This window comes from Schistocerca piceifrons, chromosome 5 (assembly GCF_021461385.2).
Source record: "Schistocerca piceifrons isolate TAMUIC-IGC-003096 chromosome 5, iqSchPice1.1, whole genome shotgun sequence".
In the NCBI taxonomy this organism is placed as follows: domain Eukaryota; kingdom Metazoa; phylum Arthropoda; class Insecta; order Orthoptera; family Acrididae; genus Schistocerca; species Schistocerca piceifrons.
Genome location: NC_060142.1, coordinates 154,204,992 through 154,220,739, shown reverse-complemented (window position 1 = coordinate 154,220,739; position 15,748 = coordinate 154,204,992). Strand labels below are relative to the sequence as shown.

General features: G+C 43.9%; 1 protein-coding gene across 1 annotated transcript in view; it reads right to left on the bottom strand.

Moving 5' to 3' along the window:
- The window catches only part of LOC124798819 (UDP-glucosyltransferase 2-like), a 115,415-nt gene extending 109,432 nt beyond the window's left edge, over positions 1-5,983 (bottom strand). Inside the window, exons 1-2 of the mRNA XM_047262349.1 lie at positions 5,839-5,983; positions 5,406-5,511 (exon numbers count right to left, since the gene is read on the bottom strand). Coding sequence (XP_047118305.1) covers positions 5,406-5,511; positions 5,839-5,983 — 251 coding nt within the window. The remainder of the gene's footprint in view (positions 1-5,405; positions 5,512-5,838) is intronic.
- Positions 5,984-15,748: the final 9,765 nt, after the last annotated feature.

Genomic DNA, 15,748 nt, shown 5'->3' with positions numbered 1-15,748 from the left:
TTTGCATGCTTGTATTAATGTTTCTGTGATGTGTTTTTCATTCTTGAAAATCTCCTGACTATGGATGTATGGAATGAAAAGAATATCTACCGGTCAAACTTTCACTCTCTGACACTTATTTAGCTGTGAGCAGACTTGAAAGAAGAAATGTATTCTATGGCCATATAAATCATAAACAACATCATTAATGTCGTCACACATTGCTATAGATACTATATTTCTCCATGTATCGTTGTGAATTTCCCTTTTACTTTTTCTTAAGGAAAACAACATACATGCTGCTTGTTGCTGCCTTCAGTCTGAAGACTGGTTTTATGCAGCTCTCCAAGCACATGTTGGTTATATACTATTTTAGCTGAAAATGATGACTGGCCTGTTTTTCGTTATTATTACTAGCATTGTAATTATTCTTATTATCAAGGCGGTCTTGTAGTTAGGACCTCATCGAGTAAATCATTCCCATCAGAGAAAAATCCTTTCTGTCCTACTCCATTGTTGAGTCACATTCTCGAAGTGCCTCTCAATAGCAGGAACGCGATTCTAGAAGAACCTCCCCCATTATATTAGAGAAGTGAATAACTTCTCCACCTTCGGAAGACAGTTAATGATGTATCTACTAAAGCAACAATAAGGATTACAGTTGTCCCTGCACGAACTAGTTAGCCTCTTCCGCCCTTCTTCCCAGCCACACCTTCTTCTTTTCCCAGAATTCTTAGTTGATACAGTCTCCTTGAATTTCCTTTCCCCTGAACTGCACATATCAGAAAAAATCTATCTCGTGCGCCTGTAAATTCTTTTTATATCTGCCACTATCAAATGGCTCTCAGAACTATGGGACTCAACATCTGAGTTCATAAGTCCCCTAGAACTTAGAACTACTTAAACCTAACTAACCTAAGGACATCACACACATCCATGCCCGAGGCTGGATTCGAACCTGCGACCGTAGCGGTCGCGCGGCTCCAGACTGTAGCGCCAGAACCGCTCGGCCACTTCGGCCGGCTCTGTCACTATCATTATTGTTAGTATTGTCATTATTATTGTTAATATCATCACTATTAGTGGCAGCAGCTGCAGTAGAAGTGCTAGCAGTACAACTTTACTAGTTCATAATCAATATTATTTACTCACATGGCCACTTAGGATACATTTCAACACTGTTTGTCGTATTATAACTGTCATTTCTGAGGAAAATATGACGTAAAAAAGATACTGTATACGTGAAACCTAGGTCTGACCTAAGACACGGTCTCATGACCCTAATCAGTTTACGTTAAATAAATAAATAATAGATTGCCTGTTGCAGTGTCTACACGACATCAGCGTATCGCCTCAGTTCACACGATTCAGTACCAAATAAACTCTAAAATTAATAGTACACTGTCAAACATAAATTTTCAGAGATAAACTTTTCTTATTTAAAATTTTACAGAAGAAATTCCACAATCTTTCATCAGTCATAAAAACAAGTAAATAAAACAATGTTACAATGTTTTTCTTTATGAAAGGATTTAAACAGAGTCAAAACATACCGTTTACGTGAGTACTAACAGCATTTTTACTTTTACAGAATAATAGGGCAAGTACCGAGACTTTTTCTGAACGATTCTAAGACGCAGTAGGCGACTAAAATGCTCTGTTTTTTTCCTTGCTTATTGCAATTAAGGAACTAAAACATAAGAACAGACACCTTCAGTCTATAATTATAAATATTTCGAAATATTTAGGAACGGAAAGTTGATAGAATTGTCTAAGCTGCGATGGGCTCACATTCAGAATTCGACATGAGTTTTTGCTTGGCAGCTTTTGCAAATGTACTTGACGCATATGAATCAAACGTTTGATGTTTTATTCCCACTTTTCTGGTTGCAGGAAACCTGACTTTGACAACGCCTTCTATTTCCTTATTGTTCAGCGCTGGTATCGAATGCCTGCAAGGGAAGACTGCTCATCTCTGCAGTTTATAGGGGTCAAGAAGCTCATCTGCTACTCTGAGGATAAACTCTCGGCGTGAAATCTTCTTAGACGTAAGTAACTTAAAAACTGTGTGAGCATTGATCGTGGTAATTTCAAGAATATTGAAAAAGACATGTACAGGCCATCGGTGGGTGCCAGCTTGGACATTGTGGTGTCTAGCCATTTGGTCAACTAGATCGACTTCACCCTAAGTTTCATTATAAAACATTAATGTTTCTGGAAGTTTCTTCTCAGTATTCTCATTCATCTGAAATCTGGCATGCATGTTACTGAGAATAACGATTTTTTTTCTTTTGCCGTTGGTATACCATGAGAAGATTGTGGCCTGACTTGTGCAAGGATGTTGCATACAGTGCGTCATCTCCCCTTCCCGCCACAGGAGGGACTTCGTTGAGTGATATCCATAGATTGCCAACTAAACTTGTTCCTTTTTGTTCGAGCTCATCCGCCAGCTTCAAAGAGGTGTCGAAGTGGTCAGTCGTGATGTTACGACTACAGCTGAGGAATGGCTGTGAAAGCTTCATAACGACGTGGTGACCAAGACCCTTGCTTGGATCACGAGTTTCATGTTTGCCTCAGTAAGGGAATCCATTCAGGATGTAGCGCTCGTCAGCGTCGCAACAAAGCAACAATTTTATCCCATCCTTGTTAGGTTCAAACTACATCTACATGCATACTCCGCAAGCCATCAGACGGTGTGTGGCGGGGAGTACTTTGAGTACCTCTATCGGTTCTCCCTTCTGTTCCAGTCTCGTATTGTTCGTGGAAAGAAAGATTGTCGGCATGGCTCTGTGTGGGCTCTAATCTCTGCTTTTATCCTCATGATCTCTTCGCGAGATATACGTAGGAGGGAGCGATATACTGCTGGATTCCTCCGCGAAGGTATGTCCTCGATACTTCAACAAAAGCCCGTTCCGAGCTATTGAGCGTCTCTCCTGCGGAGTCTTCCACTGGAGTTTATCTATCATCTCCGTGACGCTTTCGCGATTACTAAATGATCCTGTAACGAAGCGCGCTGCTCTCCGTTGGATCTTCTCTATCCCTTCTATCAACCCTATCTGGTACGGATCCCACACTGCTGACCAGTATTCAAGCAGGGGGGAACAAGCGTACTGTAACCTACTTCCTTTGTTTTCGGATTGCATTTCCTTAGGATTCTCCCAATGAATCTCAGTCTGGCATCTACTTTAGGGACGATTAATTTTATATGGTCATTCCATCTTAAATCACTCCTAATGCCTACTCCCAGATAATTTATGGAATTAACTGCTTCCAGTTGCTGACCTACTATATTGTAGCTAAATGATAAAGGATCTTTCTTTCTTTGCATTCGTAACACATTACACTTGTCTACATTGAGATTCAATTGCCATTCCCTACACCATGCGTCAATTCGTCGGAGATCCTCCTGCATTTCAGTACAATTTTCCATTGTTACAACCTCTCGATATACTACACCCAACGTACCGCGACCATGTCCACCTCTCGCAGCTCCATCCACTGCACCGATGGCATGTACTGTATGAATGGACACCTGTACCTGTAGGGATTCATTTGCTTGTGCACCGTCATGTCCTCATCTGGCTTACAGCAGACAATGCAGTTGTCACTAAACAGATTTCCTATTTCTGAAGAAAGACAAAATTTATCAGTTTTATTGCGTTGTCGTCTTGATGACATTGAATCAGTCCTAAGATGACTGCATATTTCTACAGATGTTCCTTTACATGGTGCTTTGAAAGAAAGGAGGTTTCCGTTTACTGCTCCATAAGTTTTTGTATGAAATACTCCGAGGACCATATGCTCCACGAGTTTAGAGTAATCCAATGAAAGCATCTTCCAATCTTAGGGACCATATACAGGGTGAGTCACCTAACGATACAGCTGGATATATTTCGTAAACCACATCAAATACTGACGAACCGATTCCACAGGCCGAACGTGAGGAGAGGGGCTAGTGTAATTGTTTAATACAAACCATATATAAATGCACGGAAGTATGTTTTTTAACACAAACCTACGTTTTTATAAATGGAACCACGTTAGTTTTGTTAGCACATCTGAACATATAAACAAATACGTAATCAGTGCCGTTCGTTGCATTGTAAAATGTTAATTACATCCGGAGATATTGTAACCTAAAGTTGACGCTTGAAACATTGTCCTCACTTCATTGCAGGGGCCCAAACAGCTGCAACATACATCGCGTTTCTACAGAATGATCTGCCAGCGTTGCTCGAAAATGTCCCACTGGAAACGCGTCGAGGTATGTGGTATCAGCATGATGGTGCACCTGCACATTCCGCAATTAACACTAGGCTGACCCTTGACAGGATGTTCGACGGGCGTTTCATAGGATGTGGAGGACGCATAAATTGGCCAGCCCGTTCTCCTGATCTTACACCTCTGGACTTCTTTCTGTGGGGTACGTTAAAGGAGAATGTGTACCGTGATGTGCCTACAACCCCAGAGGATATGAAACAACGTATTGTGGCAGCCTGCGGCGACATTACACCAGATGTACTGCGGCGTGTACGAGATTGCAATTGTGTGCAGCAAATGGTGGCCACCACATTGAACATCTATTGGCCTGACATGTCGGGACACACTCTATTCCACTCCGTAATTGAAAACGGGAACCACGTGTGTACGTGTACCTCACCCCTCATGGTAATGTACATGTGCGTCAGTGAAAAAGACCAATAAAAAGGTGTTAGCATGTGGACGTAATGCGCTGTTCCAGTCTCTTCTGTACCTAAGGTCCATCACCGTTCCCTTTGGATCCCTACGTAATTCGGTGCTCTCCGATACACACGATCGAACAGCGGAGGAATGGTACTCAAGAGTCAACTTTAGGTTACAATATCTCCGGATGTAATTAAGATTTTACAATGCAACAAACGGCACTGATTACGTATTTGTTTATATGTTCAGATGTGCTAACAAAACTAACGGGGTTTCATTTAAAAAAACGTAGGTTAGTGTTAAAAAACATACTTCTGTGCATTTCCTTATGGTCTATAGTAACCAATTACACTAGCCCCTCTCCTCACGTTCGGTCTGTGGAATCGATTCGTCAGTATTTGATGTGGTTTACGAAATATATTCAGCATAATGTTAGGTGACTCACCCTGTATTATTACCAACTATGCTGTGAGCCTTTTCTTCAGTGTACTTTTTTTCATCGGTTTTAGGATCGGGTCGCTGACATATAGTCACAATACAGAGAGTGGCAAGTCGTTTTCAGCATGACGTCTCGCGTGTCCCGTCGGCCCGGGTCTCTACCGCAACTCATTCTGAGCGCTGCTCCTGCCTGCTTTGTCGTATGGCCAAAGCCGTGTCCCCTTGGTGCCTTGGTACCCTCGCCAGGGAGTGGATGCCGTATGGCGCTTCCTCTCCCTCGCCCACGATGAATTGCTGCACCCAACGTGCCGCGACCATATCCACCTCTCGCAACACCATCAACTGCACCGACCGCTACGCCGTCGCCGTCTTGTGAGTCCTGCACAACATCTGGATCATCGCCATTGTTAGCTGCAAATTGAATCGTATGTCACATTTATTTATCAGTGACTTACCGATTCCATCAGATAGCTGACCGATAACTCGTCCACACCGCCGTCCACGACCTTGTCGAAGGCCCCGTTCTGCATTGCACGTACGTTTGGATCTTCGTTGGGAGGGGCGTAAATCCGTAAATCCAACATCTCAAGAATAGAAGAAAGAAAACTATACATTACACTGTGCTCTCGTTGGTTCAAAAACGTAGGTAGAATGGTCCATGTTTACGATGAGCAAGAGGTAGGTCATCGTCAGATCGATCGGATTCTGTTTACCGTTCATTTGATGCGTCTTAATCACTCGAGTCAGCAGTTTTCACTGGAACAAAATCATCGCCGTCCTCCACGTTCGTCTCACTACTGGATTCATCACTTGACTGCGTCGGTGAAACGCCCACCAGATAGTAGAGAATCTCGGCCTCCGCAAAGCCACGTCGTCTTGCCATTGTAGTTTCAACGACGGGAATTCGCGAAAATAAACTGTAAGCTCACGTCGCTGGCGTCAGGACTGCCTCAGCTCTCTCGGTTTGACAGCGGAAAAGATATACTTGTCAGTATGCTTCCTTAAGGGCGGCGCGCCTGACATCTGCTGTCGTGTAAGACAACTACGAGGTGCATTCAAGTTCTAAGGCCTCCGATTTTTTTCTAACTAACTACTCACCCGAAATCGATGAAACTGACGTTACTTCTCGACGTAATCGCCCTGCAGACGTACACATTTTTCACGACGCTGACGCCATGATTCCATGGCAGCGGCGAAGGCTTCTTTAGGAGTCTGTTTTGACCACTGGAAAATCGCTGAGGCAATAGCAGCACGGCTGGTGAATGTGCGGCCACGGAGAGTGTCTTTCATTGTTGGAAAAAGCCAAAAGTCACTAGGAGCCAGGTCAGGTGAGTAGGGAGCATGAGGAATCACTTCAAAGTTGTTATCACGAAGAAACTGTTGCGTAACGTTAGCTCGATGTGTGGGTGCGTTCTCTTGGTGAAACAGCACACGCGCAGCCCTTCCCGGACGTTTTTGTTGCAGTGCAGGAAGTAATATGTTCTTCAAAACATTTTCGTAGGATGCACCTGTTACCGTAGTGCCCTTTGGAACGCAATGGGTAAGGATTACGCCCTCGCTGTCCCAGAACATGGACACCATCATTTTTTCAGCACTGGCGGTTACCCGAAATTTTTTTGGTGGCGGTGAATCTGTGTGCTTCCATTGAGCTGACTGGCGCTTTGTTTCTGGATTGAAAAATGGCATCCACGTCTCATCCATTGTCACAACCGACGAAAAGAAAGTCCCATTCATGCTGTCGTTGCGCGTCAACATTGCTTGGCAACATGCCACACGGGCAGCCATGTGGTCGTCTGTCAGCATTCGTGGCATCCACCTGAATCACACTTTTCGCATTTTCAGGTCGTCATGCAGGATTGTGTGCACAGAACCCACAGAAATGCCAACTCTGGAGGCGACCTGTTCAACAGTCATTCGGCGATCCCCCAAAACAATTCTCTCCACTTTCTCGATCATGTCGTCAGACCAGCTTCTGCGAGCTCGAGGTTGTTTCAGTTTGTTGTCACACGATGTTCTGCCTTCATTAAACTGTCGCACCCACGAACGCACTTTCGACACATCCATAACTCCATCACCACATGTCTCCTTCAACTGTCGATGAATTTCAATTGGTTTCACACCACGCAAATTCAGAAAACGAATGATTGCATGCTGTTCAAGTAAGGAAAACGTCGCCATTTTAAGTATTTAAAAAAGTTCTCATTCTCGCCACTGGCGGTAAAATTCCATCTGCCGTACGGTGCTGCCATCTCTGGGACGTATTGACAATGAACGCAGCCTCATTTTAAAACAATGCGCATGTTTCTATCTCTTTCCAGTCCAGAGAAAAAAAATCGGAGGCCTTAGAACTTGAATGCACCTCGTATTAGCAATGCCCCAGACAGCAGTGTAGAATGGTGAAGGGGGTCTTGCCCACCATATAAAATTTTACTCTGTGAATTCCCAGTGTCACTTCAGGTCTACACGTCGCCAGTCCGTAGAAAAATCAAAGTCACCCTGATATAAAGTAACGCTGACCTCCGAATCCTTTGTATTTCACATTCTTTTTGTCTCAAAGTGTAGTAATATATTCCAACATCTCGTGAATAGCGCCGAGGCATGGCCAGTAACTATTTAGAGTCTGAAAACCGGTGTTACTGAGTTCAAACCGCATGAAAATGCATATGGGTCAAAAATGACCCACATGGTATTACTTGTAGAACAGCTAAATTTTTCATACTTCTAGGTGGGCTAGGAGAATGAAATTTTGCTAAGTTGTACAACCCCATAAATGATGAAAAGTCACTGGAGTATTTGGCCCTGCGTTGATTATGAAGGGCATAAGGTCCTCGAAAAACCCTCATGGGTCAAAATTGATCCACATGGTACTTGTATGGTGAACATGTGAAATCCCGAAAATTCCGTAGTTTTTAACAATAGAGCGATTCATCTTTGTAATCTCGTTAAGAGAACATATCGGTTCAAAGTACTACAGTATTCTACTACATATACCAGTATTGAAAATAACTAAACACTATTGCAGTTGTGATAACTTACATTCTTCATAGATAAGTAACATTTCTACCTTCTTTTAGTTGTTGGACATTGTACACACACAATGCATCAACTGAAGACGGTTGAATAAATGACAGGTGTGCATTTTCTTTGTGTTTTCATTTGTTTATTTTCAACTCCAACAATCAGACAACTTACTATTTCCGATGTGTATGTGTTGTGTGTTAGTACAGTAGAGTCAATCAGTGTGTTGTTAGGTTTTTGAAAACCTTATGTTTACTTGATTGGTACACTGTGATACAGTTCTCAACAGGTGTTGAAGAGAGGAAGAGAATTACCGAATAAAAAATGTTGGGTGCCATTTAAAAAGATGTACTGTTGTTCACCATCTTTGTAACGCACAAAGAATAGAAGCAATAATCCTGGCTGAAATCCACTTGACAGTTAAACAAGATTTGCTTGAAACGTTTTTTGCTTCTGGACAAGAATTTATTTTAGGTGGTCATGATAAATGGGACACACTTATGTATACACTACAAACACAATCACTTTTTCTGTGGGTGCAACAACAGTATATTGATATCTCAAGTACAATGAACGTCATCGGTGAATGCAGTTCAGCCATTTCAATTCATTTCTCTAAAATTGAATACAGGTTATCGCCGAAGCATCAACCATTTGAACAATAGATAACTTTAAAAAATGCTGGAGAAGGTCAGCGATCAAAAATAGAATATTTGAAATTAATTATAAATCACTTTAAATCGGAAAGGCACGTATCTTGCAAGTTGCCCGGTTTCCATCATCATTTGATGATCTTCAGACCTTCAAAACTGTTATATGATACAGGATATAAATTAGAGGGGCACACAAAAATTACGAGATATACTCATATTGATGGATGGTGGCTACACGTAGAGCAGGAAATGCTGAACGATGAGAGTCGCCGTTCCATAAATACTGGAGGCTCCACCTACAGCTGACAGCACGACGTCAAAGTTAGCCAATCAGGTATGAATCGAAAGAATTATCTACAAAAAGATATAATTGTTAATAAATGCAACGTCAAAATTAGGCAGAATAATTTTATAATAAAGAAGAAATAGCTTATTAATGCAGATATTGCCGAATACGCATCTTAAGAACTTTAAAAAGGAAACAAATAAACATAGTATTCGTTGTGTACAGGTTGCCCTCTAGGAGCATGTTAGAAAAATAACTACGATGTTGTTGGTTTCTATGGAATCATGGATGCCGTTCCCAAGATGGGAGCAGGGCGATTTCCAGAAAAATGGCAATGAATATCGGTAGGTGATGTCAAGCAGACGACATTCCACTGATGTCCCAAGTAGTTGGTTACTATGGAGATGGCAGACGCTGATAATGGGCGGTACCCATTGAAGCGGTCACAAACATCGATAAATGAAGCCTACTAGAGAGCGCAGAATGCAGTCACACTATGTAAATAAGCGGTATCTCTTAATTTATGTATCGATGTACACTGAAGAGCCAAAAAAACTGGTACACCTGCCTATCGTGTAGGGCCCCGACGAACCCGCAGAAGGGCCGCAACGTGACGTGGCATGGACCCGACTAATGTCTGAAATAGTGCTGGAGGGAATTGAGACCATGAATCCTGTAGGTCTGTCCTGGACATCGATGGATGATCAGACAGGATGTTTGCGTTGAAGCGGTCACAAACACCAATAAATGACACCTGTCAGAGTCGTATCTAGAAGTAACAGGGGTCACACATCACTCTAACTGCACACTCCACACAACATTACAGAGCCTCCGCCAGCTTGAACAGTCCCCTGCTGACATGCAGGGTCCATGGTTGCCTCCATTCCCATACACGTCCATCCGCTCGATACAATTCGAAACGAGACTCGTCCGACCAGGCTACATGTTTCCAGTCTCCAACAGTCCAATGTCGGTGTTGAGTCCAGACGAGGCGCGAAACTTTGTGTCGTGCAGTCATCAAGGATACGGGGGGGTATTCGGCTCCAAAAACCTATATCGACGATGTTTCGTTGAATGGTTCACACGCACTTGTTGATGGCCCAGCATTAAAATCTGCAGCAATTTGTGGAAGGGTTGCACTTTTGTGACGTCGGACGATTCTGTTCTGTCGTCATTGTTGCCGGTCTTGCAGGGTCTTTTTCCGGCCGCAGCGATGTCGGAGATTTGATGTTCTACCGCAATCCTGATATTCACGGTACACGGGAAAATTCCCACTTCATCCCTACCGTGGAGATGCTGTGTCCCATCGCTCGTGCGCTGACTATAACACCACCTTCAAACTCACTTAAATCTTGATAACTGCCATTGTAGCAGCGGTAACCGATCTAACAACTGCGCCAGACACTTGTCCTATATAGGCGTTGCCCACCGCAGCGCCGTGTTCTGCCTGTTCACATATCTCTGTATTGGAACACGCTTGCCAAACCAGTTTCTTTGGCGCTACAGTGTATATCAAATAGTTGATGGGCATAATATGGTAGCAAATGGTATTAGAACTGTGCTGCGCAGGGCTGCCCTCCTCGGCAATTGACTATCGTCATTAGTGGTTCCTGTTCCGTGTACAGCCATTGTTCATCAATATGGGTATATCTATGTTTTGTAAGTTTCCAGTTAATTTTATGTCCTGTTTATGTACCATCTAATTTATAAACTCTGTCATATTACAGTTTTAAAGATCTGAAGATGATCACGTGACGCTCGAAATCTGTTACCTTGATTAAATGTGCCTTTGCGATCCAGACTGTTGCATAATTAATTCCAATTAGGTAATTTATTTGATAGTGGTGTCGGAAGTAAAATGTTCATAGCACTCTACAGCCCACAGTCAGGAGTTTATTTGTGAAAAAAGAAGACCGTTATGTACATGTTTACCATTTATGCTTTGACAGTAACGAATCCATGGCACAATGCGTTGCACGATCTTCTACAATGTCTGTTGCGAAAGTTCGCTGAGTATCAATGTACTGCTGTCTTTGAGGGCAGCAAGAATCCATAGTTTCTTCCTGTAGATATTGGTCTTCAGAAAAAAAAGCCAGCGGCCAAAAATCGTCTTGATGAAAACGCAGTTCATTGCTTTCCATAGTCGATAATGGTCTTAGAAAAGTGTTTATAATTAATATACCAAACGTTTTATTTGTATTTCACTACCTTTGGGTGCACTACCTTTGAGAAGCGCTGTAGTAACATCTAAAAATGTCGTAGTCGGTCCGCAGCTCGTGTTCGTGCTGTAGCGTTCTCGCTACCCGCGCCCGGGTTCCCGGGTTCCCGGTTTCGATTCCCGGCAGGGTCAGGGAGTTTTTCTGCCTCGTGATGACTGGGTGTTGTGTGATGTCCTTAGGTTAGTTAGGTTTAAGTAGTTCTGAGTTCTAGAAGACTGATGACCATAGATGTTAAGTCCCGTATGGCTCAGAGCCATTTGAACCATTTTGTCGTAGTCGGCCGAAGTCGATCGCCTTGCGATCACAGACTTATGTGCGATTACGTTCAAGGGCCAGCCCAAGTTCGCTTGCAGACGCGGAAGTGTTAAGACGTGCTACGCGGTCGCTCTTCTGTGTGACGCTTGTGTTTACCTACTAGTGCACACGTTTAACAGCTTTCGTTTGGTACGGTTTTCTGTTAGACACATTAACACCTGACATTACTATCGGTGACGGCAAGCCCCGTCATGTATGGTGGGGTGTATGGAGAAGGGGGTGGTGACTTCGACGCCCCTATGGGACAACATCAACAACAACCACCTGCCCAGCGGCTACAACCAGATGCAGCATCCTTACCAGCTCCTCCAGGAACTACATTGGACAACACGACGGCTGTGATCAGCCACTCGTTAGCAGCTGTTCGGGGAGAATCTGGAATACAGCCGGCAGAAGAGCATATGGATTTATCGGAACAGGATTCCTCCAGCTTCTCCGCTACGAGAAACAAGCGACAAAGTGAGGTCAGTCTGGATTTAAGAAATTCCAAAACCTTCATAGCAGACCCTAATCAACTCTTACCTGTAACTGACGTTTCAAATGTAGCTGACCCCCTGTAGCAACTGCTTCTGGGCTCACTCCTAACCAACACGCTGTAACTAACACCCCTCCTGTGGGACCTGCACCTACTCCGAGGTCTCTCAACTTTTACAAACGTACAGATAGGGGACCATTCGTAGTTTACATGGAATGTTTGGACACAAACTCAGGCCGCTTGCACCCTATGGCACTAGGGAAATTATTGCATATTTCCTTGCCAGAAATGAACAATTCTATCCTTAACATCTCTTCAGAAGGAAAAACAAAAGTTAAGGTGGAACTGAAAACCCCAGACAAGGCTAATTTCCTAGTTACCAGTGATGTATTAAAGTCAAAAAATATAGAAGTTTACATTCCTTCCTTTGTTGTCCACAAGCTGGGAGTAATCAGGAAAGTAGACACCAACCTTCAAGAAGCGGAGATTTTGGAAGTCGTACAATCTCCCTTCCCTGTTGTTGGCGTTCGGAGGTTTACGAAGAGATATGGTAAAGACCAAATCGTTAAATTGCAGACCTGTTTGTTAACCTTCGACTCTCAAACCTTACCGGAAGCCGTGTCTATTCACGGAACAAGATGTCCCGTAGACCTTTATGTACCAACTGTCAGGCAGTGCTTTAATTGTCTTCGTTACGGGCACATCAGCAAACAATGTCGATCTCAGATGAGATGCATTAAATGTAGTGGTCCACATAATGTTGAATCCTGTGTTTCACCTATCACTATTTGCGCTCATTACGGGGGACAACACGCATCCACGGACCGTTCCTGCCCGGAATACCATATACGGCGGCGAGCTCAAGATTCAAATGGTTGAAATGGCTCTGAGCACTATGGGACTTAACATCTATGGTCATGAGTCCCCTAGAACTTAGAACTACTTAAACCTAACTAACCTAAGGACAGCACACAACACCCAGCCATCACGAGGCAGAGAAAATCCCTGACCCCGCCGGGAATCGAACCCGGGAACCCGGGCGTGGGAAGCGAGAACGCTACCACACGACCACGAAATGCGGGCGACGAGCTCAAGAATTAGCTACGTTCAACAACATTGACTTCAGGGATGCGCTGTGTATTGCTCGTATGCCAACCTATGCATCCGTCACCGGGTTCAACAACATCACTTGCCGGCTCCGATCATTCCTGCTCCAACAAATTTGAGCTCTCCGGACTTTCAAAACCCACAACTCTTCCCTCCGCTGCCCGCCGCAAACATGCAGAGTCAACAACGCGGAAGTGGGGACGCAACTCAGTTTGGAACTGTGCCCCAACAGACACACGTCGCTTACCGGCCTCCCCGGCGGCAGGCGCAAGTAAACAACCAAAGTAACGTTCGTGAGTGGTCTCAAATGGTTCAAATGCCTCTGAGCAATGTGGGACTCAACTGCTGAGGTCATTAGTCCCCTAGAACTTAGAACTAGTTAAACCTAACTAACCTAAGGACATCACAAATATCCATGCCCGAGGCAGGATTCGAACCTGCGACCGTAGCGGTCTTGCGGTTCCAGACTGCAGCACCTTTAACCGCACGGCCAATTCGCCGGCCGTGAGTGGTCTCAGTACCGCAGCCTGTTATATCCCATGCAACATTCATTCACTCCTATCAGCCAAAATCCATACCAGCCTGCTGCTCACAGATTAGCAACCTCACAAGCGCCGAATCAACGATAGCCTCAAGGTCATGCTAAACTTATAGATAAGATAATAAATGTGATTGATATTGTCATGCAAAACATGAGACAAAATAGTGCTATGAACAATTCCGATATCCGGCACCTCGTTACTGGCATATTTCAATCTCTCTCTCCCTAAATTATGGCGGCTTTAAAAGCATTGCAGTGGAATGCGAGATCGGCTAATTCTCATAGAGAAAGCTTGCAACGAGAACTGTTCGTAAGTCAGCCTGATATCGTTCTATTATGTGAAACTTGGTTCAAATTCGAACGAACTGTTTGCTTTCAAAATTATTCTGTAGTGAGGGAAGACCGTCTCGATGGGTGGGGCGGCGTAGCTATGCTGGTAAAAACTTCGCTGCCGCATCGACCACACCCGTTACACGTACCTATCACCAACCTTGAATTAGTTGCTGTGGAGATACGAACTGCCCACAAAACCTTTACAGTTGTCTCGTTGTATAACGCTCCCCACCACAGTATCGTGGAAGATGACTGGAGACAATTAATAAGTCAGCTTCGTCCTCCCTTTATCGTAGCTGGAGACGTGAATGCCCACCATGTAGCGTGGGGAGGAGACGTGACAGACAGGAACGGCAGGACCTTGATAAGCGTTATCGAAGATAATAACCTAGTGATACTCAACGATGGCTCTCCCACTATGATAACTTCACCTCTCCGTAGACCCTCCGCAGTTGATGTAACTCTTTGCACGCCCTGCTTTACTGAAATATCTAATTGGTGCGTTAAAAAGGATTCCATGGGATCCGATCATCTCCCAATAGAGTTTCACATTAACATCAACGTCGATATTACGCACATCTGTTACTCTAACAGTACCTGGAAAATCAAGGAAGCCAATCGGGCCTCTTATAAGGAAACGGTTCGGCGGGCACTCGCAACTACGAGACGTGACTTACGGGACGAAGATGGATACCCAGTTTTACTCAATGCTATGAACGTCGCAGCTGGCATCAGCATCCCTAAGAAAAAAGAGTTTACAGTAATGAAGCATCGTTCTCCTCCTTGGTGGAATTCTGAGAGCTCTCGGGAAGTTGTGAAGCGACGACTCGCCTTGAAAACCTATCGTCAGAATCCTTCATTGGACAACTTCTTGGCTGTACAAAAAGTGAATGCGCGAGTTACCAAATTCCTGAAGAAAACCAAGAAGGACAGTTGGAAACAATTTTGCCTGTCCCTAACTAATGAAACCAGTATGGCAAGCATCTGGCATAAAATAAAAGCTTTTAGAACAAGAAGACTGTCTTCCTCCCCTCCTGCTACCACGGCCTGGTTAGAGGAATTCATAGATATAATCTTTCCTCCCACGGTGCCATTTTTAAACCATCGGTTCCCTGCTGAAGAAGACCGCTATCATTTTCTCCTTCGTCCTTTCTCTATAGAAGAACTCCACGAAGCTATTGAAGTATCGAGCGACAGTTGCCCTGGCATCGATCATATACATTACTCTATGCTAGCACACCTGCCTATAGAAGCGAAAGACTTTCTCTTGAACATTTTTAATCAGTACTGGATGAAGAAAGACCTCATATCAACATGGACGACGCAAGTAATAATTCCAATTCTCAAACGTGGTAAAGATCCAAATGTCGGTACTAATTATAGACCTATTGCCTTGTCGTCGTGTGTTGCAAAAACACTGGAACGAATGGTAAAAAGGAGACTAGAATGGTGGCTTGAAAAAAGTAATTTGTTTCCTCGGAGTCAATACGGCTTCAGAAAAGGCAAAGGGACCATGGATAACCTGTTTTTGCTTAATATGGATATCACGTCAGTCTGTCAAACGAAAGAGACAGTAGTGGCAGCTTTTCTTGACGTTAAGGGTGCATATGATCACGTACAAATACCGATACTCTTGGACAAGCTGGCAGGATTTGGAATTCCTTCACGGATGATCTACGGTATCAGTACCCTGATTACTCA